This window comes from Rhipicephalus microplus, chromosome 8 (assembly GCF_043290135.1).
Source record: "Rhipicephalus microplus isolate Deutch F79 chromosome 8, USDA_Rmic, whole genome shotgun sequence".
NCBI lineage: Eukaryota > Metazoa > Arthropoda > Arachnida > Ixodida > Ixodidae > Rhipicephalus > Rhipicephalus microplus.
In genome coordinates this window covers 95117548-95145339 of record NC_134707.1, presented here as the reverse complement: position 1 = coordinate 95145339, position 27792 = coordinate 95117548, and the positions used below count along the sequence as shown (strand labels likewise).

Sequence of the window (27792 nt, the reverse complement as noted above, 5' to 3'; positions counted from 1 at the left end):
CCAAAGAACTGGTAGGCTTGTGTAGAACAGTGAAATTTAGTCAAATTGCCGGGTTGTAAAAGAAACGCCAGAGATGAAGCATGTGGTGTCAGGCACGTTGAAAAACTTGTCGAGTGTAAGGTTCACAATTAGTGCACAGGATTCCCTTTACCTGCGGTGCATTTTACATTGGGCAAATGGGCAGGAGCCTAAATGAAAGGCTCCAGGAATGCACAATCTTTTGTTTGCAATCGAGGAGAATCTCGCTCAATAGCGCTTTATTTGTGTATATAATCAAGACTTCAGAGAAATGACTACTTTAGCGAACAGAAGACACAAAATCAGAAAAACAATCATTGAAGCTCACTTCATGATGTCGGGAAAGTTTGGCAACTGCTTTAGCACGTCTTCATCAGCACTTACAGGTAGGCAAGTGACATGTTTGGAAACGCTAATATGAAATTTTTAAAACACTAGTGCTATTTTTGGCACAGGTACAAGGCAGGGGAAAGGTTAATATTGGGTTTGATAAATATACATGTTTTATTACATTGGTAGCAGCTCTGTGAAATCGTGCAAAGTTTCCCCTGAGTGCGCTCTCTTTTGTATGACACAGATAGATGAATATATGGATGGATAGATAGATAGATAAATAGATAGATAGATTGACAGATAGATAGATAGATAGATAGATAGATAGATAGATAGATAGATCACCCCATATCGGAAGAACTCCCGACCTTGTTCTCCATTTGTTCGTAGCCACATTCATTGATTTATTAGCTATATATACATGTTTAATTAATGAAAAAGTTGCTGCCCTGGCACCCAACATTTGAGGAGCCCTTCAGGAAGTAACAAAACTGACGAATAACGTAGAACGGACGATCGCCGCATTGGTTGCCGATGCCCAGATTGTGCACGTTGTACAGAAGCCACGCCGTACGTGCACGCAATTCTCCGAAGGTCCGTGTCGCGTAGGCGAACTGTAAGTGACGAAATATAATAATTTATGTTATTCGGTTATCTTAGTTAACAGAATGTGTAAGTGCAGCAGAGGGTTACGATCAAAGAAGCAAGCTATGACGATATACAGCTGCATCTATTTCTCATATAGCAACATACGAGACAGACCACCAGCTTCTCCCCTTTATTTCACAATTCCCAAGGAATCTATTCTACATTTCTGAACCTCCCATATTCATTTTACAAAGGCGAAATATTTGGAAGTGGGGCCAAGCGTTCACGATTTCACTCACGACTTAGATTGTAATCTGTATTAACAACCTTCAGAAACATACATTTTTTTGGTTGAAAATAAAATGTCATGAATGACGTTGTGTAAATCTGATTGCGATGCTAACTGGAACATCCGTCTATACCTTTACACCAGTTCTTTTATTCTTGAACCAATCTTGTCAATAGCCGCTAGGCAACCATTGCCCTTGACAGTGCTCTTCTTCTGGCAGCCTTCTTAACACGGCATACACGATCACTCTGGAAGCTATGGTATATCGAGAATGTTGGCGTTGTACGCCTCGATACCACTGCGCTAGAAAAGGCAAAAAAGACAACTATTTCTTTAAAGCATGAAGCCAGAAGGAAATCCCTGCGGATTTACCAGTAAGAAAAGCTTCTTAGTTGCCACAAATTAAATCTTGGTCCAGGGATCGCACCTGAGACCAAAGCTCTTCCGGGGGGTTGTTTTGCCAATTGAGATAACCACCCCAGAAAGGCGTTGGTCCCGGTTTCGAAAGTCGGACCAGGACACAACTTTCGGCAACTAATACGCTTTCATTTCTCAAAAATTCTTTGCATTTTCTTGTGGTTTCATTCTACAGACAGGTTGTTGTCTTCTTTCCCTTTCTTAACCCTCCCACTCACTTGCGGGTTTCCACCAAAATCATTTGCAAAACCACTATATTGTTGCGCGATGGAAGCACTCGGGTACCTGGTTCCTTCATGCAACACTATCACGGTCACCATAAACGAAGGCTTCGCAAAACTTCGATACGTGGAGCTGTTCAACGCGCACCTTAGTTCACCTACGTCAGCCACAATTTTTTTCTCGCGTTCCTCGTTTGATGAGACTCCTGGCGTGTTCTTTGCACACTTAGTGCTGCAGCAGACAATGTAAAAGTGGACAGCAGCGTGGTTCGAGGAGCCCGAGCGACGAGCTACGATCAGAACGCTGTGGTTTCTAGTCTATATGGGCACCTGAGTGGCAACCACTTCAATCATTGTCAGATAGCCAATCATTTGCACGGTGATGACTCAGACTTCACAGCATACAACCTATGAATTGTCGCTCAGTATTCGTATTCGTTATTCTCGATCTTTCATTCGATGCCATTTGAAGTCGCGCAAAGTGCTACAGGGCAGAAACGGTGCATTGCAGGGCTGGTGTTACTAAGCTGGCCGCACGAAGAAAGGATAAAACTGCGTGGCTTCGCATGCGGGAACCGCGATGCAGACAGAACGCTCTGGATCGTGGCCTTTCTCGTCGCCAAAGCTGGCATCGCTTCAGTCTCTCGCTCCACCCACGCCTCGATAGAGAAGCTCTAACAGCACGGTCCCGTAATTCACAATCTCGTCATACTTCTCTAGACTAACATTTGCAGAGATCAGGCTTTCAATAGATTTGTTCACTTTGCGCCCACCTCCAAAAGATGGAACTTTATCTAATAGGTGGAATGCATCAAAAGTGTGAAACCAATATATTCTACATTTGGGAAAATATGGTATCGATAACCACTGTCGCAGGAGATGAGTCTATTAGATTACAGCAGCGAATCTCCCAAGGCATGGGGCCAAATAAAATAAAGACTATGTCAAAGACACGTTTCTTTATTACCAGAACTTCACTGAAAACCAGCATGTTTTATTGAAGGACGATAGAGAGGCCGAGTGTTGCGCAATGTGTTTCACACTCGGCGTTATGACGGTGGGGCGCCTACCCTCACCGATTCAGATCCACAAAGATTCGCGATAAAATTCTCGATTGGATGACCACCGCCGTAGGCTAAATGACAGAAGTTATAGCGCTTGTCTGAAGGTTACAGTATTGGTCTCTGATATGTTATCTCTTCAGATACTTTACTTTCTTTTCATTTATCTTTCAATTACTCTAATACACCTAGAACATTCTAATGTACAGTCTCTTCTAAAAGAGGAGACCTGACTGCATTCTCTGTTGCTTTTCATTAGGATTCTACCAACAACATTAAGCAAACTAGACTTGTAGTTTTCTTATTTAACTAATTGAAGTCGAGATTGGACAGACGGGATTCAATACGCACGCCATGTCACGATTTTCGGAGAAGCCTAACACTCCCTATGAAACAGGGAATATGACTGCAATTCCTGTTGCTTTTAATTAAGGTTGTACCGAAAACAATAAAAAAACTATTCATAGAGTTCTCTTGTTCAACTAATAGAAAGCGAGATCAATCTCATGCGACTCAATACGCAGGCCATGTCACGCATTTTCAAGAAGCCTTCCGTCGCACATTTTTAGGGGCGAAGCTTCTTTTGGGTTAACCCTTTGGCGTGTCACGCCTAGGCGAGAAAAGAAGAGACGAGAAAGAAAAGAAGGTAAAAGAAATGAATCACATTTTCTCGTCTCATTACCCACAGGGAATTACTCTTCCGCTACTCATCAAAGTGCTTCTCTGATTGGCTGCTGCGCGCGCTTTGCCTGAGTACGCGGAGAACAACTGTCTCTCTCAGTCTCCTGAATAGTTGCCGTACGTGGTGGATCGTTGGTGGGGCATGAACAAAGCTGAGCGGCGGTCGCGTTGAATACGCTTGTGCTCATCTTCCTTGGAACGCGTCTTGTCGGGGTTACCCGCACGCCGTCTGCATTCTCGAACATGATTCGAAGGACGGATGGATGCACTGACGGGTGGACAAACGGTCACTTCGCCTCAATCATCATCATTCAGACCGCGGATATGCTGTATTTTTTTCCTACATACTGCCCAACCAACTTGCATTGTCATGTGCATAAAAACAGACAGGAGAGACACCGTGCAAGTACTGACCTTTAGAGCAAGTGTATCGTTCAGCTCGCCCATTGTAAGAACTTTCGACGAATTAGATATAATCCCGTACGTAAACATTGGACTGCCCAGGTATACCGTGGTGCTGCCAGAGTCACTCGTTTGTGCACAAAGCTGAAAAAATAACATAAAAAATCAAAGGAAGCTCCGTTATCATTACACCTGTAAAAGTGCTTAGCATCATCGCGCAGTGATTCCCGCATGTAGAGTTCCACACCTTAGGTCGGCAAACTCGCTCATGTGTGGACTCAGTCAAACTCTTTCAAACACAGATCGGGCCGTGAGTCTGAGGTCGAGTATGTTAGGGTGAGTAATATTATCGCGAGTCTTAGTCTGAGCGAGTCCGGTTGCAGTAAATAATGGTGAGGTAGAGTTTCTGTGAGCCCTAAACAAAATACACTTCTTTAATGATCATCAGCTAGCGCCACCTTTAATTTCAACCGGTGTCTCCCCAAGCTCCACTGACAATGACGCTTTTGTTTGAGGCAAGCATATAGAATTTCCCTGGCACAGGTAAAGGAGATTCGAAAATGTATTGTGCATTATACGGGTTGTTTTTTATTAGCTTATTGAATTCCTGCGTGTTACGGGAGCTCTTCTATGCGTCATCTGCACCGAGTTCTGTCAGATTAATTTCCCCTTCAGATCTGGTCACCAAGCGCCAGCGAAATTCGCGGGGGGGGGGGGGAGCTATGGTGTGTTCGGCACGTCAGTGGCGCCACTTTGTATGCACTAGCACAACCTGGTGAATGTTTTCGCAACGTTTCTAGGAAGTGATTAGGTATGACCTCCGTTGACGAAACTGTTTATGTTTCTGTTTTCATCGTTTACGTTCCTAGACGTCATTTCCGCGTCTAAAATATGTCACAGTTTTCTAGGTTGACCCTAGCATAAAACACCTTTGAGTTAAAAGAACACATAAATTTTCTGTCTTTCGGATTTAGTCAGAGTTGCACTAGTTGAAACAAGTGAATAAGATGACTCCGAACAACACTTACCGCTTGTCGTTGTCTCTTCACGGACAGGCACGGCTTGTAAAGACTTTCGTTGAGTGATTTTATTTTATTCTTCATGACGTACTGAAGTGCCGACATTTCGAAGGAGAGGCCAGTAATTATCAACGGTTTGAGGAATGTGCTTCCAAGTGACACCGCATACCAATAATAACCCTGAAACGAGCAATGCATTATATGAGCGCAAAGTTTAGCATTACACGCTGCTGGAACAGCACCACATAAATATTTTATATTCCACGTTGGGCATTGAGAGTGAAACACTTTAGTATGTTTAGAAACTTCTTGAAATTAGGTAATCCCTTCCCCATCGAAGAACGAAATTCTTCATTCAAAGCTTTTATGAGTTTTCAAAGGGCTGACTTCAGTGGCTTAGTTGTTCACCGGCGTAGCTAATTTCCGTTGCAAGCTACTGAGCACAAGAGGAAGAAAATGTACTTTTAGGCAAAATATAACATGAGTACTCCGGCGTTCCGTCGTGTATTCTAGCGCAGAGCCATTCCGGTGCTTTAAACCTCTTCACAAATACTAATTCAGGTAAGGAACGATTTACGGACATCTCGTCTTATCGCACTCATTGCTTCACCCTTGCGGCAATGCCACGGCTTCTTAACGTGCCATATTCCGCGTTATCACCGAATAATATCACCTAGGAAGACGCAAACTTCGTCAACATTGGCTCATTTGAAAAGGTAATGTTATATGCTCGGATATTTTGCGTATACATTTTTTGAATGCAAAGAAAGTGGTAGGTTACCTTGGTAGAATTATTCTTTCAACACTTTGAGGCCCATAAAGGCTCGAATAATCATTCTCGGATGCAGAAGAAAGGTATTAAAACAGCTGTCTCTGATCGCTTACACTGAGATTCAGCCAGTATGAAACCTGAAGAAGATTTTTGTGGTTTTGTAAGAGGGATATTTTGCACTTCATTAGTTTTACTTCTGGTTTAGCACTGCAGCCAAGGTTTTGCTATCTGTTGCGGCATCGGGGCCTTTGGTTCTCCTGGAAGTGCACTGTCATATCCTACATCACGTTATCCTCAGTCAGAGGAGGGGGTTGTGCAACTCTCTGGTTCACGAAGTTTCACCTTTTCATCATCCCCATCGGTTTTATTTTTATTCAGTATTCACAATTGGCGCGTAACAGCTTCAATGTGTAAACAGTTTTGACTCCAGGATGTTGCGGTTTTGCTGCTTTGCGGTGGAACATTGCTCACAAAACTTTTCGTACTCAATCCACTCGTTGCAGCAGGTCATGTAAAGCAACTGCGAAAACACGTGGACCATCTACTTTTTTTGTTCGCATATTGGCGCAATAGTAGTAGATGAGACATTCAATCAAGTTCACTACAAACAGGAACTCGTTGCAGTTCGCTCTTCTATGAAGCAGTTGTTAAATCAAAGTACCCCGCTCGAGGACATTAAAGTTACGTAGTACCTAACAGGAAACTTCACTGATGTACGGACTGCAAAGCTGAATCAAAATGTGTGCGCACTTTTCAAGACAGCTGAGTTGTACTCTCATGATGGTGTCAGTGAGTTTCTATGGTAAGAGAAAAGCTGGTGACATCGAGAACGCTTACACGTGCTTTTTGCTGAATATGCGAAATTCATAAACAAGGGGTAGGCTTGGAGCCCGAGCCAAAGTGTAGACAAGCGAACTTGTCGTTTTCAATGCTGCAATCTCGTCTCCAGCATCCGCCTCCTGTTTACTAATTTCTCATCGCGAGTTTGCAACTTATCCTTCTTGCCTTTTTTTTTAGTATGAGGTGTGATTTCCTAGAGCACTTTGTTGTCTCTCCCGAAACTGAGAGTGCTGTCCCACTAAAGTTAAAAACATTATGACCTCACAGAGCAGCTAATTCGAAATTTCAGCTGACACACGAGTTTTCTGGTAGTCTTCAGTAGCTTAAGGTCATGTTCTCAATCGGGGATGAAGTGACTACTGATGATGTTACACCAAATGTCTATCTAGTGCAGGCAAGTAGTGCGCAATGGCAACATCAAGATTTATTGGCGTAGCAGGTAACACAGGTCTGCTATCTGCTCATAAGGTTCCTACATAAAGAACGACAACACAGAATTTTGGGTCAATCAGTGTGCTTACCCTAGTTTTGTGTTGCTTGACCGCAATATTACACGTATGCGTGCTTCCAAGCAAGTGATTTATTTGGTACCTGGAAAATGCGCGCTCTTACGTGTGATGAGACAACTCACCAGGTCGAAGTAGCGTAGCTCCGGGGAGGTGATTGCATTTGGAGGAGCGGCGATGCAAGCCCCCTGGGGACCGACCCATCCTTGTGAACCCATTAGAATGACGATGTCAGCCTTGAAATAGCTGCGACGAGAAAACCATGGCCATGCATAGAAGCATCATTTATGGGAGTAAGTTTTCGATTGGTTTCAACTTGATTACTCAGTGGCTTGCATTTGTACACACAAGATCATACCTCATAGAATACAACGACGATATGCCACCCAAATAGGTCGTTAATTGGATTTTTTAATTATTATTGGCTCTAAGCAATACCTATAGATCGGCGTGCGTAGCTATGTGAATACTGGGGGCATACTGTCCTGCCAAACGCAGGTGCCTGTGAGTAATATTTTGCGCATATTGTACATGGCTGTGTTTGTATGGTCTGTCGCAAAGCAAAAGTCAGTCTCTTTGTGCTGAGATTGTGTTTAGACTGCTGCCGTGCGTATTTCGTATAGAGCTTAAATCCTACTGTTAAATAGTAGAGGTGTAGAAAGGCGACACGGTTGCACACCAGCCATGAATATGCACAGAAAGCAGGCCCCTGGATATTTCTTTTTTTTTTTCAAATGCCTTATTATCTGATAATATTCGCTATTTCACAAAATTTTATTATCATGTTCTGTAGAGTTCTTCTCTTCATATATACTTCAGAAAAAAAGAGAGAAAGGGAGCTAGGTCATACTCCCCCGGCTAAGGGCCTGACTAAAACCATGAACGGAATTTTTTCGGAGAGGCGTTAGTCTTAAAAACTGATTTGAAATGACGTGAATTATTTTCATAGCAACCCTTTCGGACGTTACTGTCAATTGATAAGGTGCGATAAGGGGTGTGTGCAGAGGTATCTGTCAGGAGATGAGGCAACATTCAGAGCTGGTTAGGCTGGCTCACTTGTGTATTTGTAATTTGGGGCACGAAATAACCGGAATATATTCAAAATAAGCCGCCTAAAGCACGATACGTGAGTTATGTCGCACGTGGGGGTTCGAAACTGCAGCGCGAGTGCAAACTGGCAAGCTGTGCCTCCCCATAAGCTGGCTACAGGCATCACTTGCTGTATATCGGCTTTGCCAGTCAATCGTTCAATTATTTAGGCTGTGTTTTTGCCAACACTTTAGTAGGTTTTTTCTCTCAGTGCAGACTAACCCATCACTCTATCATTCTGAAAAAACGAAATCAGTTCACCGACATATCTAGTCCACTTGTGGTTTAGTAAAGTGATTGGCAAGGGCTTCCTTTATGCTGACACAGGCGGCGTTTCGCAAAGGCTGCTCTATATAATGGCTCTGTATGTCCACAACAACGATACGTTTAGTGCAACTAGTGAAGAGAAAAAGCCTGTATTACCCAAACTGTGCAGTGTGTTGGAGCATGATCTGTTTGAATTGTGAAAGAAGTGACAAAGGTCAACCTCATGTATTTTTCTGTGCTAAAGAAGCTGTTTAGCGGACATACAAGTTTAGTTACCTAAGCCAATTCTTCATTGATATCAAGCTAGATTTTCAATAAATATGGTATTTAAATATCTCTTTAATTTCCTTGACATAAATGTCTTTGTAGTTATTTAACTTATAACCACGCATGAAAAATTGTGATATAAGTGAGTCAGGATTTTCTAGAAACGTTTTCTGTGGACGCTACTTGTCGCAGCAGAAAAGTAAGCAAAACACCAAGTATTGGAGAATAGTAAAAATACTATTGGGCCAGCCTGTTTCATGCTTGGTGCAAACGCGGCTTTAGAGTATGGTTGCTTCATCGATCATAAAGAAACAATTTGGTTTTTTAATCATGAAGATATGTTTCGAAATGCATATCTGCGAAAGTATGGAAAGAGAAATATTTATGTCATAGCTATGCCACCATTTGCTACCACTACCTTGTACCAACTAACTACCTACCTACCAACTACCTTGTACGTCATCGTCTATCTTCCCGCCACAAAATAACTAAATATTTTATCATAACGCAAAATGATGGCTTGCACTCATCCTACCATATATATTTTTCCAAACGCTATATATTATTTGCAGTAGTTGAGCTGACTATAGAGGTTTCGTTTGTATAAATTCAGGAATACTTCCACCTGTGAACAAATGAACAACAAAGTCTTGTTAGGAACCAAGCTCACATATTTAACTATGATAAACATGTTAACCGTGATACCTCGTTCTTCACACGAGCATGGCTTAACCAGCAAACTTGCTCTGTTCGCTGGACCGGTAGCTATCTGAACTTCTTGCATGTGAGCCTCCTAATGATATTTATTTCCCTGCATTGAACATAAGTATTCCATAAAGTGCTCAAATTTCACGGGAAAGGCCCTATTCGTTCGTCGATCGGGAAAAATTGTAACATAAAATGTTTACTTACATTTCTTTCGCCATGGCTCCCGAATATTTCACTGCCATCACGCAAAATTAAGTTATGGTTCCCATCTAACTCCAAATGCGAGTGTTCTTCTTTGTTAATTTGCTTTTTTGAAGTTTGATAATGCAGGTGTCCGTACGTGACTTGTCTACAATTCAGGAGAATTCAAGAAAAACTGATAGTGACCTCAATATGCGACAAAGAGGTCGGGTTGGTGCACTATTACACATTATTCATTCCATCCTATGCATTATTCCTTTGATAAAATGTAAGCCTCGTGTTTCAATGCCCCGCGAAGCGGATCTCAAAAGTCATACACAGAGAATGGCATAATTTAGATCTGCCCTTCAGGTCTCCTCAACGATCCCCGTTGCTCACAAAATCACCATGTGCTTTTCCAGCGAACGTTATTTGTTTAAACAACTCTACTGAAACTTGGCTGGTATTCATCTTCTGTCCAACCATAGCCTTCCTTAAAATTCTTTTTTTTGTAATTATAATCTCTCTTGTTAGTACTTCTACTAGGTACACATAAAATTGTATACACTGAATGAATGCTTTGAATGCATAATAGCTAGGCTTGGTTGCCATTGTGTTGAGAGCATCTTCCGCCCAAAGCCATCTTACAGTGCTTCCACACAATTGATAAACAACACACTCTTGCGAACCGGAAGGTGGACGTTGACAACTCTGCCCCCTGCATATGAAACCTTTGCCACTCTTCACGCATAGCCTACAAGAAGCACCTTATTTTACAGACACATGTCCTACAATCTTTGTGAATGAACAGTGCAAATTTTATGCATCTCAATTTGAATGTGGTGCAAGACGACAGAAGCGACTCCCTTAATGCACCATATCTGTCTATTTCAAAGCTGTTTGCTGCTTGGCACACGTCACCTTAATGTATGTCTATCAAGCGTCGTCTTACCTCAATCTCCTCATCAGAAACCCTGCGATCTTCGTTTTCATGATAAAACAAACTTATCTACCAATCAATCTACACTGTCGTCCTTTGTGAAAGGGAACACGCGAACGCGTGGCCTGCGCTTCGCGGCGGCTGCCTACAACACCATCAACCGAAAGCAAAAGAAAACACGTTCGCTTTCAGCGTCATCTGTTGCCAAAAAAATAATAATAACGAGTTATGGCCGGAACACAAGGGCTGCTAGATTGCACTCCCTCTCTGCTGGCGCCTGCAGTGCGTAGTCCATTACCAACAAATCAAGCGTTGTGTACGACCACGGCGCAGGCTGCGGTAATCGCCCGATTTCGCTCGCCGCGCGAGTGGTGAGGAGACGTCATCTAGCAGCGCTTGTCTACCGGCCATTACTCGTTATCTTGCTTAGTTATAGATGACGCCAATAGCGCACGTGCTTTCTTCACTTGTCGGTTGATGGTGCTGTAAGCAACGCCGCAGAGCGCAGGCCACGCGTTCGCGTGTTCCCTTTCATAAAGGATGACATTGTACATATTTATACATTTTATGAAGAAGAACAGCTCAACCTTCGCAAAGGCACTAACGCAAACCTTGTATAAGCAAGTGGGCGTCACTACAATCTCGTATCATTTTGCATAGGCAAAAAGAATTAAGCCATCAATTTCAGGGTAAGGCGAAAGAGAGAAGAGCTTTAATTACTTACTTCACCGCGTCCGTGAATCCTTGTTTGATGTTAGTTCTATAAATACGTCCGAAATCGTAGCAGCCGATAGCTAGAGCGACCATTGCGGTTCTATCTTCACCCTGGATCTTTTTCAATTTCTGCATTAAACAAAAAGATAGTTTTGCTCTAGTTTACGTCATAGGAGCATGACGTGTTTATGAGATGTACCATTTAGTGGAGGGCTCTGCAAAATTTCTCAATATGGGGTTCCAAAAGCACACCTAACTCGAAGGACACGGGCGTAGTAAATGTGGTCAGCGGGACTGGCTAGTGTACTCTCAAGCACCATCATCCATCGACCCAGTTGTGCCTAGTCGCTGCTGCTTTCATAGCAAACTGGTGTCTATTTAAATACATAAGTGCTTTCTTAACATTACTACACAGTACGTTTTCTATTTCTATTCGCAGTGAGAGCTTACCCACTGTTATTGCAAAGCACACAATGAATAGTTTGACAAACAATCACAAAGCAAAAGGTTCACGTCTTCCTTCATAAAGCTTTCTCAGGCTTGTAAAAACTTTGGCCGAGCCCTATGCGCTGTTCTAGAAGACACATTCAGAATTCAATGAAATGGCATGCCATCATCGCATTTACAAATCCTCAGAAATGTTTGTATTTGCTTGTTAAAACTCTTTTCGTGTTAGCGATAATGCGCAATTTAGGCGAAAAGTACACCAAATTTTTTTCTTCTTCAAGACAGCAGCTTGCAGCAACTTTCGTTGCCCAGTATTCTCACAAAAGATTTCAGAAACCTGAACAAGAATTCTAACTGAAGCATCCCGGGCTACTCCTAGGGCTTACAAAGGCATAAATTGATGTTGCAATTAATTTTCAGAACTAAATAACACCGCCAATCCATGGCACAGGCTGGAGGTTTCAAATGTCGGCCTTAGTACTCCCTTTGAGTACGTAATACTCTCGATGCTCAGCCTGTTAGTTCATTGATCTCATCTGGCGTCATCACGGCCACAGTAACATCCTAAATAAAGGCGATAACAAGGCTGAGGTGAAGGGGCCTGAGGTGGACAAATTACAAAATATTGTAATCAACAAACTGCGCTCGCAGGTAATGAAAATGTTTAATTTAAATTGCAAAAAACGTTTCGTAAACATGTAGCTGACTTCGGCTCCCCGCAGGAGAGCCTGCTCCCGTTTGGATGAGCCATGATTTCGCGTCTTGCCGGGTCTGAACAGCTAGAAATCTGAAGAAGGAAAGCATCTTTTATGGAACTCGCGGGAAACGGCAAGTTTCTAACCTGCCTTGACGAGATAGAAGACGATATAGGACGAAGCAAAGGTAGCTTTCATGTAGCACACTAAACTTGCGTATCTCCCTAACAACATTATACTCGTACCGGGAAAACTCTATATGCTTGCCCAAAACCTATGTGTCATGGACAGTTTGCTAAATAAAGCTGCGGTAATTCTACGAACGGAAATGGTTAGGTGACCTTGTTCTGCACTTGCTTACTTTGATTAGCAGTAAATGTGCATGTGTGTGGTGTGCAGGAAGGAGAAAGAACGTCATGGTTTTAAACCTGCGGCGCCCAGTGCCAATCGTCGCTCCTGTGGTCGCTACATGGTTGTTTGACTTCATCTTCCTGAATACAGAGTGTGTGCGTCGTCGCCACGTTCCCGTACGTCTTGTCCATTATATGAGACAAGGTTTACCGTACTTACATTAGGCGTTATAAAACCTGTTCGTAGTACTTGTTTCTCCAAAGAATTTAGCAGACGGACCCTAACTTTCCCGTTGTGTACTCTCGCCGCATGTTTTACGTTGACTCGACGTACAACACAACAACCATGCAGTTCGTTTCCCTAAAAGGGCAGTGTGTCTTTACGCTAGAACTTCGCATTTCTACTGCAGATATGGCCCTAAGGTACTCTGCGTCTAGCTGTGCTGTGTTTAACATACCCATTTATAGATGTCGCATAGACTGCTTCACGGTTGCGAAGAATGTGTGGCTTCTTTTTGCAATCAATCCAAAATACGCTTGCATGGATGTTTCACGCGCTGCAGTCCCTCACACACGCACCTCAAGCACGCCCTTCGTGCTTCTAAGAGTGTCTTGAAAGTCCTTTTGATACGAAAGCACGGTGAGGAGTCCGTAGTGCCTGATGCCCTGCTCACGCAGTGAATCCAGGTCGCCGGAGGCGGCGTCCACACCATATGGCGTAACATTCCTGCGTTGACAATCTCAACTGCAATAGTGTAAATTTAGAAGCCACCTCCACATAGTAGAATAATTACATGAAATAAACGCTTAAACCTTGTATTCCTCAATCGTCAGTACGCGTATTCACAAAAAACGTTAATACGCGATGACTACCCCTACTAAATGGCATTATCTAAAGATGTTATTACAATAGAATCACGAGATTGAGAAAAAAAACATGCTTGCGAGGAGTGCACGCTGGAAACTCACTGGTAATCACGCTGGAAACTCACTGGTAAACTCGCTGGAAACTCACTGGTGCACGTTTGGTAATCACGAAGAGCACTACGAACAGTGTGATTTGGGAATTCCCAGATGTATTTAGAAAAAATAATTGAAGGACGCTTAAGCTGCAACTTGAAGAGTAGATGGCCAAAACGTTATCGGCACTTGTTTGTATTGCCCTCCAAATAGCCATCCTCGCTCTGAATTATGGTGCAGAGCTCAACCATTCCACATGCAATGGTTGAGCTTTGCAGCGCAGGCTGTGAGTAATACTTTGTGCAAGTTGTACATTGTTGTTTTTTTTGTGCTGAATCGCAAGGCAAAGCTGATGCCTTGAGTCTGAATATCCTTGCCATTCTGCTGAACCTGTTTTTGCGCCAACCTTGTAAATAGCCTACTTTCTGCAGTTAAACAGTAGTGGCATAGGTCACAGGGACCCACACCACCCTGTGCGTTCAACAGCGGCCGTTTTAAATTCTTCCCTAGTACCTCTTCCACGCATAAAGTAAAAGCTCGTTCATTCGGGAACAGTTATATTTTAAAAATTCAGATTATTCGGACATGTTGAAGCTTTCCGGCAAGCAATTGTGTTCTTTAAACCTTGCGTAACTCAAGCATATTGGGCCCAAGCCCGGTTAAGGCGGACGGTCCTCTAAAGGCGACATGAAGAAAGTGGGAAGATGTGCGACCGAAAGGTAGAGAAACGGCATTCGCGAACAACCGAAACAGTCACATGCATGTACCTTTCATTTTACTTGGGGCATTGCGCGTGCAACGTCATAATACGCATATATGTTTTAAACCACTAGATATTAAGATAATGAAGTGAGTAACAGGGCTAGTTGTGAAGAGTTGAACGGTACGAGACCCAATGGAACATTAACCTATGAAATCTCACACAAAAACTGTTGTTTCAATTTTATTGAGATTTGACACAAATAATTAACTGCAATAGAAGACTGCACGTGCAAATGTTCAAAAAGTTTCTTTTTTTTCAACAGTTCGTGTACTGTACTTAAGCAAGTACACTCGACTCTCGGCATCGCAGCTGGCAAGCTGGTCTGGTGCAAGAACAAAAGCACGCCATGTCCATGCCGAAGGATACTACAGTCTTGTCTAATATAACTTTTTGAAGCACGAGCACTTTTCGCATTGTCACACTTCCCGGAACATCATTTTCCTGTATTGCGGCAGGCCTCAATCACTTTTCAAGCATCTTGTGATAATCTGCTCATTAGTTGAGGGTAACAGCAAGCACGGCCGATGCTCAAGTATTCACTAGGTATACCCAGTTTCTGCTGGGTACACCAAAACTCAGAGAATGTCTTGCTTTTATGTGGCTAACTGACAATGACCCACACCTGGAGCGTGTGCTTAAACGTCCACTGCAGTAGCACATTCTGTGTGCAATTGTCTGTAGTCATTCGGATAATCGGGGTTAATAGGAGCTGGTAGCACGGTTTTTAAGGGAAGGAACTTCTGTTGTTATTCGCAGCTTCATTGTTGAGCTCAGCCGCTTCAGTGCTATTGTTACAGCTGCTGAAGAGGGCGCACAGCAGCACAAAACAGAATTTTCACAAGAACCTTGAAAAACTATTGAGTTTTGCCGCAATACATTGAAACGACGCTGCGGTAGTGCACCAACAATTCATTACACCTCAGAGCAAAACGGTGTACTCAATATGCTCCTCCTTCTTTGCAACTAATATTTTCTTCTTGCTCGAGAAATCCACTTCTTTAACAATTAAACTATAAAACATGAAATCAATTCGCAAACAGGAGTCGTGACATTTGCGCTTGACGGGCTCTCATTTTCTAAAGTTTAGCTACGCTCAAAACAAAAAAAAAAAATAGAACCCAGTAAACACGCCAAGTAATTATTATCTTACTGCTACCTTTGGCATATGAAGTTTCAGTTATCGAGATTAGAATATTCTGTTGTCTATTTATAATTTGAAGCAAGCAATGTGTATTTCGTTAGGTACACTAGACAGGAGGTTGAGATCTTCAGCCGTGGTCTACATGCTGCGAATATGTACGGATGATGAGCTACAACGTGATGTGCAAATGATCAATCATTTGCCATTTTTTTTGCCGGCAAGCAAACTATTATCACGTGTGCGTGGTGATCTTGGTGACAATGTTGGGCAAATAGGTTTTATTCAGAGCATGCTTCTAAATAAAACACTGGGTATTGAGCCGCGTTCACATTGTGAACAAAGTCGCGAACAATGAATATTGTGTATTTTACACCACTCTGGCATTTCACTCCCCTTTGGCAATTTTAGTACCGATGTCATAATCCCCTACTGCCTGATATGTAGACTGCGTCTATCTTCGGCCTTGAAGTCATCTATGAGGATACTCAACTGTGTTTTTTCCTTACTCATTGCATATTCCACGTCTTTATAGAAGCTTTCAACTATTACGTCATAATGACTGGATGTTGGGACGTTGACCTGTACCACCTTCATCATGTATCTCTTGTTATGCCTAATTACGATAGCTACCACCCATTCAATAAACTCTATAGTACTCCTTTATGTCGACGGCGATATTCTTGTGTATAAGTAACCCCATGTATAGTTGTTTTCTGTCAAATAATCTCCGGCACCATAGAAAGTGTCTCTTTTTCAGCCGTATGTAAGCTTCATGTGTCCTCATAACTTCGCTGAGCTATATAACATGCCATCTAACACCCTTTAGTTCCTCGAATAGCACAGCTAGACTCACTAGATAAGGCTCTAGCGTTAAACGTTGGCAAGTTCATGTTGCAATGGCGGCGTGACTGGGCCCAGAGATTCTTGGAACCTTCCACTGCATCACAGATCTGACCACCGCTTTGGTCAGTTACTTTGAAGCCACTGCGGACTAAGGACCGATGGTTAATTGGCGCATTCATACTGCACCAGGATGGCCAGTCGTCCTCTATTGAGTGAGCACGCTAGCGGGGATGGACACCGGTCAGGCCACAACTCACACCACTTTAATGGAATTCTATGATCACGTGGATAACTTTTTTTTGAAATCTGGTGGGGAATCGTGTGGCAGTGGGATTCAAACGACGGACCTCTAGCACCCGAGGCTGATACTCTAACCACCAAGTCATCACTGCATCTCCTGCTCGTGATAAAAATAATAAAATGTACTTCCTCAATTCACATTGGGACAGTTTTCCTCGGCTTTAACAGAAATGTGTATGTTTTAGCAACATATTTGTCTTAGGACAGCGTGTATGTCTTTGAGCACTTACAAAGTTTCTGACTTACTCAAAGTCGAACGAAATTCCCAGCTGCGTGCGTTTGTACTTTGGGCTCCTCCTCTGGAAGACATCCCAACTGACGGGGTCCTTTGCCACTTGAATGCTACCATTGGATGCGATCACGTTGGTGTAGAAGAGGTAGTCGCAGTACTCGTCATCCGGGTACATGTCTTCTGAGATGGCTGTCTCGCTTACGGTGCAGATTATCAGTTTCACTGAGAGTAGGTGATAATGAATCAGAATAACACTCTTTTGTGAATATATTACTTATTCCTATTTGCTTACTGTCTAGTTATAATTCTTAACATAAAGTGAGCGTCAGCGTCGGCCGCATCAACACTTGTGATAAGAAGGATGTCGATCCCATAATCAACTAACCATCAAGATGCCATCATGACGCGACACCACCAACACTGGTGACGTCATCTGGACATAAGACATCACTGATGTTTGTGATGTTATATTAATGCTATACTGAGGTTACCACGTGATCTTCTCGCTTGGTAAAAGGTAGGCCGATTCCAAAGGCACGCGTGGTGCTGAGATAGTGTAATGTGTCCAATTCAGGAGACTGAAATATGCTCGATTAATTGCGCTATAAGCAATGCAAAAAACGTGCCTTTTACTTCTCAAGTACATTATACATTACGTACAACCTAGGGTACGTGAGAGCGCAAAAAAAAAAGATAATGCATCAGGGGACGGCAAGTGCAACTCGGTCTTTCAGGGTTATTTGCTGATCAATGTTGAGGTTGTCACTTCCAGTGTTTTCGCAGCCTTCTACGTCCCATTATTTATCGTCGTGGCCAAGGTAGTTTCTGTCGATGCTGAAGAAAGCGATCTGCAGGGTTCCCCCCGCCGAAAGACTTCCGCCGAAAGACTTCCGCCTATTCTCGTCGCCGACTTTATGATTACAGAAACCACTCAGCTCGGAGTCCTGACATTGTTCTCGAAAATTCCGCCGAGAAAAATTCTTGTGGTGAGCAGCCATTTATCAATTGCGTATTAAAACAGGTGGCACCACGCATGACAATGAAAGCAGCGGAAAACCGTAGAATATTATTCCGAGCGTTCGTCCCGCGAATGCGTCTCGAAATACTGAAACGTCACTCACAAACTTATTAACAGCGTTTTTATGCCAATTTATTTACCAGCCTATTTTAACGCAGCGTTAGTTAAAGATTGCTCAGTTAGAGAAGAGCACATTGAAAACTCGCGCAATTTTCCGCGCGTATTGTTGAAATACTATACTACGGCTTACACCATGGCTTTTTCCGGCACCAGTTTGATTGGCCGAAAGGGCTGAAGACTGCATTACTCATTTTGAAGCTATACTGACAGGCACAAATTCATTAGTATAAATTTGAGCGTCCTGGGAGTGGGCATGTGCCTTTGTATGGGTTTGAATCTGAGTTCCTCGTGAGGCACGCTTGAGCTGTGCGCGTGTTTAGAAACACACACGAGGTTCTAGATTACGAGCTGTCGCTGAAGGGTGCCCTTACCAGAGGGGACTGCTGTAGTTGTTGTTGTAGTTGTTGTTGTGGTTGTTGTTGTATTCGTTGTCGTGGATGACGTTGTGGTAGCTGATGACTTGATTGTCGTGGTCGTGCTTCTCGTTGTTGTAGTCGACGTAGTTTGGAGGCTTGTCGAAAACGTGTGGTCTGCAAAGATGTTACGTTACCGGCAACATGCCTTGTTTTTTACGCTTGTCAAGCGTCAGTATAATATGCTATTTGCAAATAAAAAAGACTTCGCCTCACCGAAGAGAATGGTGATGAATTGCGAATGCATTTTTTTGTGCTGAGAGTGCACAGCCTAGCAATTCGAATGTTGTAAATAACTACAAGGTGAGTATTTGGGCCGTAACCATTCATTTACACATTAAACAGCCATCGAACGGTCGAGAGTGGGGCGCGCCCTTCATTCGATTTATATATACGTACAGGTGAGCGGACGGGAGAGTTCGGGAGGGGGGGGAGGTGTTCTTTAGTAAAAGGTGGAGAGGGAAGAAAATCGAGTTTGGAGTACACAATAACTGCCTCGCATGTGAGGACACCTCTACCGATACACCCACAGGGGAACGGGGAATCAAGGGACAGAGTGAAGAAAGTAGGCTAAAAAGAAAGAAGGGGTGGAAGGCGAAGTCAAAGAGAAAAAAAAAATGGCCCCGTATCTGCATGTTACACTCAAATGTCGTCGAAAGACGATATTCTTGCGTCTGGAGAGAGTGAACAAAATGTTTATTGGATGTTCTGCGCAAGAAAATTGGTGAACGGTATTCAGGAGGCGCTGCGTAAGAGTGCCTCGAGCGTGCGGCGGAGGCGAACGAGCACAGCAAGGCACGTTACACGTAAAATATGAGCACTATCTAACGGTTGCCTCAAAAAACGACGCACGGGCGCACTGAGCGCTTGTCTCGGAGTTGATAAGGTGTAGAACGCAACGCGATGGGTATGTGCCACCACCGTGTCGTCATAGCAAAGCTCTGGAAAGACTTGCCTTTTCGTGCAAGCGTTGCATGGTCAGCGCAACGTGTTGAGCCCTACGGTTTTTAGAATTACTTATGTACGCCTTTTCTAGCAAGAGACACACATACTTAATATTTACGTGTTGTTATGGTGCCTCAGATATGCGCAATAATTGTTTTTATTGACAATCGCATTAGTATGAACGCTGAATCTTGAGCAATATTGGTGGGCGCTGCGGACGGGGTCGGCTGTTTGGAGTATCGTTTGGCCACTTAGGTGCCCTTTAGGGGACTGTTAAGGGTGGACAAACAGACAATTGTACAGACAGAGGGCCCAAATTTTTTTGTCGAAGGTCCCCAAGAAAGACTATCGCCCTTAATTAAAAAGCAAGAACTACCGTGATAGGAGGACACGCATCACCATGGCGAGTGGCTTCCGAAATTCGCTCGAGAGCGGAAATCGCGAGAGCAGCGGCCAAGCATGGCACCTACCCTCTTCTAAACTGCTTCCACATATGCGGGAGCTCCGCTGAGCTCCTGCGATACGAGCGCCCTCACAAGCCAAAGCACGTTCATCCTCTCCACTACCCGCACCACTTGCTCCGGTTGCTAGGGGCAAGGATAAGGGCACGCGCCCGCAGCTGTTGCCGTAAAAGAATGAGTGCGAGCGGAGAGGTTACACCTTTCGGCGCGCGGATACCGATGAACGCCTGACACAGCCCAGTTACGAAATCTATTCGCATAAAAAACAACGAATTTCAAATGAAAAGTTCACATGATCACTTTTAGTGAAGCGACGCACAGCAAACTTCGCGATGCTCTTATGTGTGTGGTCTGGGCTATCACTGAAAGTGCGACGTTAAATTTATTTTGTCGGGAATGCAGGTTTCTCGTTCGTCCATAGGCATGCACAAGGGGGAGCAGTGAAGGCAGTCGCTCTCCCCCGGTCTCCTGAGAGTGGGTGAGCGACGTCAATCCTGTAGATAGAAAAATAAGGAAGGGGGCACTGCGATTCCCGAAGGGAAGGGGCACGCAATTTCAGCCGCCATTATAGACATAATAATTAGCCGGACCCTGCTTAGTATTCACTCTTCCTTAAGAAAAACTGCGAACACCTATGCGTGCCACGGAGGACCCGGTTTCGTCACTGATAAAATTCACAGTAAAATATACAGTGCTCCTTTTCTGCTAAAGTGTTATTCATGGGGCTATAGCACAGACGAACAGGCGAATGACTACTTGTGCTGTGTGCTTGCTTTCTGGTGAACCCTTCCTGAAGGTTTTCGTTACATCCGCTTGTTGGCGTTACCGTTTATGCGCATACCTTAGTTAAATGAGGCGTACTGCAGACAGAACACGATCGATAAGCGCTACACAGAAGTAAAAATGATTTTGCAGCCATGCGTGGTTTTCTTATCCTTTATTTTTGCATTGTATATGGTGTGACAACTTTATGTGCAACGCTTTTCAATTTTTGATGTTGACTGAGTTTTTAGCTTTCTGTGCCGTGTATGTTACATTAATGTATTTTTGTTGGGCCTGAGGCACACTCGAGCTAAATGTATTTACCTCTTGGTCTGGGGTGCCTTCCCCCTTTTGTATGGGAAAAATAAAGACAATTATTGTTAATAATATTTATAATATAGTATTATTGTTGTTGACAAGAAATCTTTGTGAGCCAATTATAAGTCAGCTGACGCATACAGAAAACTTCGCATGTGATGCTCTCACCTAAAATACCTATAAGACAACAGCCAGAGATATTGCACTGTGACTCTCTTATCCTTCTTTTTTTCCCCGCGTCGCCACGGGCCTCTGCCACCTGGTGTCACACAGTGCTTCATTAGCATGATCTTGATGCTCAGTGCGCACAAACATAAGTTGGTGAAGTCACTCACTCGAAATCTCTCAGACTGAAAGCGAAGCGCGTTTCTGAGCGTGAGTTAGTGAGGGGGAGTAAGTTTTGGCGAGTTTGAGTCTCAGTGAGACCGATCGTAGAAAGGTTTTGATAGTGTGAGTCCCAGTGAGCGCGGCTGAAGTAAATTCTTGTGAGTGTGAGCCTGAGTGAGTCGAAAAGACAAGATATTTTTGCTGAGCTATTTTGAGTGAGTTGCACATTTTTTGTCACCTTGCGCGCTATTTACAATTCTTCAGCATTATAAAAGCCTTACCTGGATTCACATATGTGCTGACGTTTACTAACGTGTATACCACAACACTATCGTTCATACCTCATTTCAGTGCTTATTGAATAGAGGCATACATTGCGTTGGAGATCCTTTGACCTCGCATCACCATTTCTCTTACAGAAGTTCGTGATAAATACGTTTCATGTGTTTATCTGTTTCAACAAAATAAAAAATACCTTCTTAGTTGAAGTTACTCGTACTTGAAGGCAAAAGGCGCCATCTAAAAGGCACCGAATGTAAACAGCGCCCGACTGCGTGAGATAATAGTGTGGAAGAGCATAGACACCAAAATTGGAAAAGCTGATTCTGGGCCAGAGAACACATACGTCGACTCACTGGGACTGAGACTCAAACTGAGCCATGAGTCTGAGTCCGAGTCAGTAAAATTTTGATGAGTTTGAGTCCTATCAGGGAAATGTTTGTGGTTGTGGGTCCGAGAGGGCTCCGAGCTGACAATATATTTTATGAGTTAGTTTGAGAGAGTTTCATATTTCTCGCTGAGCTCCATGCAAGTTCCCGTTCGTGTTGAGTTTTGCTTCCGAACTGTGCTACGTGATACGACAAGGCTTATTGTGACACCAGCTTGCGGTATGGAGTGATCCCAAGATGACATTGCGCACTTTGAAGCGACATTAACAGGCCTGCTCCAAATGACGATACCCATTTTCAGTGCACTTGCAGTGAGTGCGCGCCTGCCTGCTTGACATATGGATTTTAAAACCAGTTCTTCGTGAGGTGCGCTTGAGTCATGCGCGCGTTTGGAAGCATGCCCGGGGTTTTGGAATGTGACCGGCCCTGTAAAATTCGCACTTACCAGAGGTTACTGCTGTAGTTGTACTTGCTGTCGAGGTTCTCGTTGAGGGGGTGATCGTTGTTGTTGTTGTTGTTGTTGTTGTTGTTGTTGCTGTTGTACTTGTGGGTGTTGTAGACTTGGTCATCGTAGTTTTCAATGTGGTAGTTGTCAAGGCGGTTGTTGCAGTCGTCGTGTTTCTCGTTGTTGTTATCGGCCTAGTTCGGGGCGTTGTTATCGAAAACATGTGGTCTGCAAAAAATATAAGGAGACCAGCAACGTACGTCACTTTTCAGGGCTGATGAGCGAAATTCAAAAATTAGTAAAAAGCGATGATTTTGAAGTCATAACGTAGAATAAAAACGTTCAACTAGCCTACGCACGGAAGACCTGGCGATGCTGTTATATCGATGGTCCGCTATTATTGAAAGCGTGCTATGAAATTTGTTCTGTCAGCTAATAATATTTATTGTGTCATAGAGAAGCCGGTTGCATCACTGATGCAAGACACCGAAAAGTTGCAGACTTCCGGAAAGTTGCAGACAAGCACAGACGTACTAGCAAGGCTACGAGAGCTGTCTGTTTTTTTTTCTGGCGACCTTATACATGAGGGTCCTCATTATATTTGCTTGGTGGCGTGGCATTCTATGGGCATCACGACAATTAGTCGTACTGAAAACAGAAGACTATCAAAAAGAGCTGCGCGGAACTAAGAGCCATTGACCAAGACTCCTCACGAGCCAATTAGGAGTCAGGTGGCTGGTGCAGAACAGTTGCCCTGTGATGTTTCTACCTAAAACAGGGCCAGAAGAAAGCCAAACAGAGTCATGCTGCTGCGACTACCGTTTTACTCTCTTTTTTTTCTCTTCGCCGCTAGCCTGCCACTTGATGTCCAAAGGTACCTCACTAACATAATAATTCTGCTCAGTGCATACGAGGTCGCGTTTATCTGTGCCTGCTTATCACACTACGCCACACGACATCGCTTTTTTTGACTCCAGCTTGAATAACTGAAACTGCTCAAGTCTACTTTGCACACTTTGAAGCTATATTAGCAAGTCTGCATGAAATGACGATTCCCATATTCAGTGCTCTCAGAGTGCGCTCAAGACGGCATGCTTGGCGGACATGTTGGTTTGCACCCTGGTTGCTTGCAAGGCGCGTTTGAGCTGTACGCGCGTTTGTAAACAAAGGTGGTGTTGTAAATTGCGAGCTGTCCCGTGAAATGGAAGCTTACCTGATGGGACTGCTGCAGTTGTAGTTGTCGTCGAGATTGCTGTCGTTCCGGTTGTGTTACATGTTGTTGTGGTGGTTGTGGTGCTTGTCGTTGTAGAGCTTGTCGTTGTAGTGGATGACGTTCTTGCCGTTGTAGTCATTGTCTTCGCCTCTGTCATTGTGGTAGTTGTTATTGGAGTTGTAGCAGTCAAGGTACTCATTGTTGTAGTTGCTATTGTTCGGGGGCTTGTCGTCGAGAACACGTGGCCTGCAAAAATAATATGACATCAGCAATGTGGGTCGTCTTTCACGGTTGACATGCGTAACTAAAAAATGCAGCACAAAAAGAAAAAAAACGATGGGTTGTGGCTGAAAAAGTCGAACAATAACATTTAAACAACCTACGCACAAAAACCCCGTGACGGTTTGATGTTTCTCGTCTGGTATAATATTGAAAGCCTGACACCACATTTCTTGATTCAGAAATTCAGATTTGTCGTGTCACAAAAGAGCTGGTTTCATCACTAGTCCAGGACAGCTGAAAGGTTAAAGTGTTCTTATCTTGCGAATGCTTTACCCATCGGACTAGCACAAATGAACAAGCAAACGACCTTCACAGGAGCCATTTTGTTTTCTGGTGACCATCTTCACGAATGTTCTCGTTACATCCAATTGGTGGCTTGACAGTCAATGCTCATTCAAAGAAATGGGTCATACCACAGGCGGAAGACTATCGAAATGCGCTGCTGGGAAGTAACAAGCATATCCATTACTCTTCCTGAGGCAATTACTAGTTGGCTGACCACGCATTGTTTCTATGGGCCTGCGGATCATGCTACTATGCTAGGAATGGATTTTCCCACACCAGATTTAAACCGGAACCTCTCAAGACTGCATTGTAAGCAATAAAGCTATGTCAACAGGCCTGCGCGAAACGGCGTTAACACTTTCACTTAGCTCGAAGCGCACGCCTGCCAGCGGCCTTGACGTGTTCATTCAATTCCCCGTCTTTCAAGAGGCGTGCTTGAGCTATGTATGCCTTTAGATGTGTTCGCGGGATTCTAGATATCAAGCAAGGCCTCTGATATGCGTCCTTACCAGAGGGAACTGCTGTTGTTGTCGTCGAGCTTGTTGTCATTGTTGAGGTGGTCGTTGCTTTCGTCGTAGTTGTCGTTGGTGTAGTTGTCGACGTGTTTGTTGTAGTCACCGTGCTTATCGTTGTAGTCACCAATAGTCGGGGGCTTGTCGTCGGAAACGTATGATCTGCAAAAGTATTAGAGGACCGGCCACTGGCATTTTTCATCTCGCTTCACGTGCTTCTGCTTGACGGGGTCATAAGAAGTAGTGAGCGCTTTGAAAGATACCGTATTATACCCCCCCCCCCATCTGTACATTTCAATTACATTGAGTACGAGTATTTGCTTCTTAGGTTGCGGTTGAACTTGCGTGTTTGGTGTTTCCAGCAAACGTAGACGCATGGGCAAAAAAAGGAGCACAATGACACTGTTGTCTATTGAATCTGGTTGATTGAAACCGTGGACAAGATATACATGTGTGGTCATCAACCCCTCAAAACTGTTGTTAAAAGATTAGGAAGGTCTAACAAGAATAAACACAGGAGCACACTTGTCATGATGGTAGTCGATTTCTTTCTAGAAAAACACAACTAATGAAGTGCTCGTACAATTCCTTTTTATGTCGATCGCTCGCCGCCACGATTCTACCAACGGTCATGATGGCAATCACTTCATTGCCTTAAAGACTGTTTTACACCCACAAGTCTGACAATGTTCAGAAAAATGGCCTTTATGTATACGCACGCCTGATCATTTCTTGTGTGTTCTCAGGCTCCGTCGTTCACGCAGCATCGAAGCTGCCCTATGCACTGCAGAACGTATCATATACGTAATATAGAACGTCACATATGCGTAACACGCTTGACAAAACGAACACAATACCTGTAGGCAATGCAGTAGGCAAAGAATATATCGTGGCGTTTGTACTGCTCCCCATTTGCTGCTTCGTTGAGACTGTTCCTCGGGCTTCGGTGGTCCCAGGTGGAGGTGAAGAAGGTCCGCTAATCTCATCGAGGTCTTCCGTGGAGGACCCGTCCGAGTCAACCTTATCTGCAGAATGAAAGACGCGAATTAGTCGTGTGCAGCAAGATTTACTTGTTACGTGGCACCTTCCACACTGCTCTCACGACTAAAATTTTAAGAAAGCACGTTGTGAAAGCCGATGTTTCATCAATGCATCTTTTTTAAGGCAGGTTCACTTGCCTGAACGTTTTTTTTTCTACATTGGCGTGCTATGTTCAAGCGGTTGCTCATCACTTCAAGCGATCATTTTCTTCTCAATCATCGACTTCTTTTGTATAGGAAAGACTACATGTTCAAAAGCTTCAAGATGTATATGGACATCGAGTTACTCTTCATTACTAAGGACTTGAGTAATCGATAACAAGATGACGTAGAAACGTGGCTGAAAAACCAAGTGCTAATTTGGCATGGCATCGCACACAAATCCGTGCGCAGTATGTGCCCATGAGACAAAACTATGAGCCAATTACCGGGCATTGGCTTCTCCAAGGTTTCTTCATTACTCCGTTATTGCACATGCTGCAACTACGCTATCCCCACAAACATCCTACTGAAACTCTGCCCACCTTACTTCATTCCCTACTTCAAGCACTCACCTTTCTTGAAACCCAGTCTGCTTTTTTTGTATTTGTTCATACGTTTCGATTTCTTTTTCGTGGCTTATGAGAAATAAATCCTCACTTGTTAAACGGAGCCTGTGTCCTGTGTTTCATTCTATCACCCCGGTGAGCATGCACTGTTTTAGCCTCGGCTCTTTGTTGTAATGGCCAGTGATAGTCTTGCTTTCGTGCTTCATTCCCTGCCCATGCCCACACAATCTGCTCTGTTCTTGTCGACTAAGGTTATGCTATTATTGTTTGCTTTCTAATGCTCACAGCGTCACTCCTAATTAAAGAAAACCTTTTTCAGAAGTTTCCAGACACCTGTCTCACGTAGGAAGCACCAGAAAGATGTAGCTCTCGTATATCCTTCTCTTGAGGGATAGTGGTTAAACTATCATTCATGATTTGAGAATAGCCACCAAATTCGTTCCCGCACTAATATTCAGAGCCACAGCTGTGCTGCATGGTGCCAACTCAGTAATCTTTGTTTGCGATTATCTTCCAGAGTTGCACAGCTATGCAATATTTCTTTACTTTCTATACTCGGTTTTTCAATTTCCATGGGTATGTTCAAAAAGAGTGAGAAGTGAGTACTTACCGAGGTAGGTCGCAGTAAACACAAGGACGACCACGGTGCCTAGCAGTGCCACTAGGCACAAACACGAGAAAACTGCCAGCACGGTTTCCTTGGATTCGTTGTCACTGCACACAAGTTCATTCATATTTTTAATGATTACTTAACTTACACATAATATTAAAAGGACAGTGCGCCAGGGTGTACGAAGGAGACAAAAAAAACATCCTTCATATTTGCTCGTTTTCACACCACATCTTCAAATTACTTTAATTCTTCAAGACCGCTCAATGCGGTTTAACATCAGGTTTGGATTTACGGTACATTCAGGTGACGTCATTCAGAGAAAAAATCACAGCATGTCCGCGTAGTTATAGAGGACGAGTAGAGCGTAGTGCCCCTCATAAATTAGATAAGCTGAATTATGCTTTCAGTGATGATACACTAACTTCATAAGGACAGGTGAAATTAATGAATCTGGCTGCTTAGTTTTGAACAGCTGATTGATTGATGTGGGGGTTTTAACGTCCCAAAACTCCAACACGATTATGTGAGGCGCCATAGTGAAGGGCTGCGGAAATTTCGACCACCTGGGGGATGCCTAAGTCTGAGCGTAGTAGATAACAGCATTTCTATCTCCTTCCGAAACGCAAGCGCCACAGCCGGGATTCATTCTCGCGACTGGCGGGTTAGCAGCCGAGTACCTTAGCCAAGGAACGGGCAAGCAGTGAGAAGCCAACCAGAACACTCTCAAATAGTTTTGGAACCAAAGCCTAAAAGATCTTGTATTTCCAGAAGAATGAAAT

The 27792-nt window shown here is 43.7% G+C and overlaps 2 protein-coding genes across 3 annotated transcripts in view; one reads left to right on the top strand and one right to left on the bottom strand.

Annotated features, from left to right (window-relative positions):
- LOC119165676 (uncharacterized) overlaps positions 1-27792 on the top strand; it is a 234397-nt gene that overhangs the window by 121266 nt on the left and 85339 nt on the right. The gene's annotated exons all lie outside the window — the stretch shown is intronic.
- LOC142769264 (uncharacterized) lies at positions 219-18853 on the bottom strand. The gene is made up of 8 exons (XM_075872354.1): positions 18553-18853; positions 17058-17265; positions 13384-13531; positions 11323-11441; positions 7273-7393; positions 5039-5209; positions 4023-4154; positions 219-965 (listed from the first exon to the last, which is right to left on the bottom strand). Exons 2-8 carry the CDS (start codon positions 17216-17218, stop codon positions 777-779), a joined length of 1041 nt encoding a protein of 346 aa, XP_075728469.1. The 5' UTR covers positions 17219-17265; positions 18553-18853; the 3' UTR covers positions 219-776.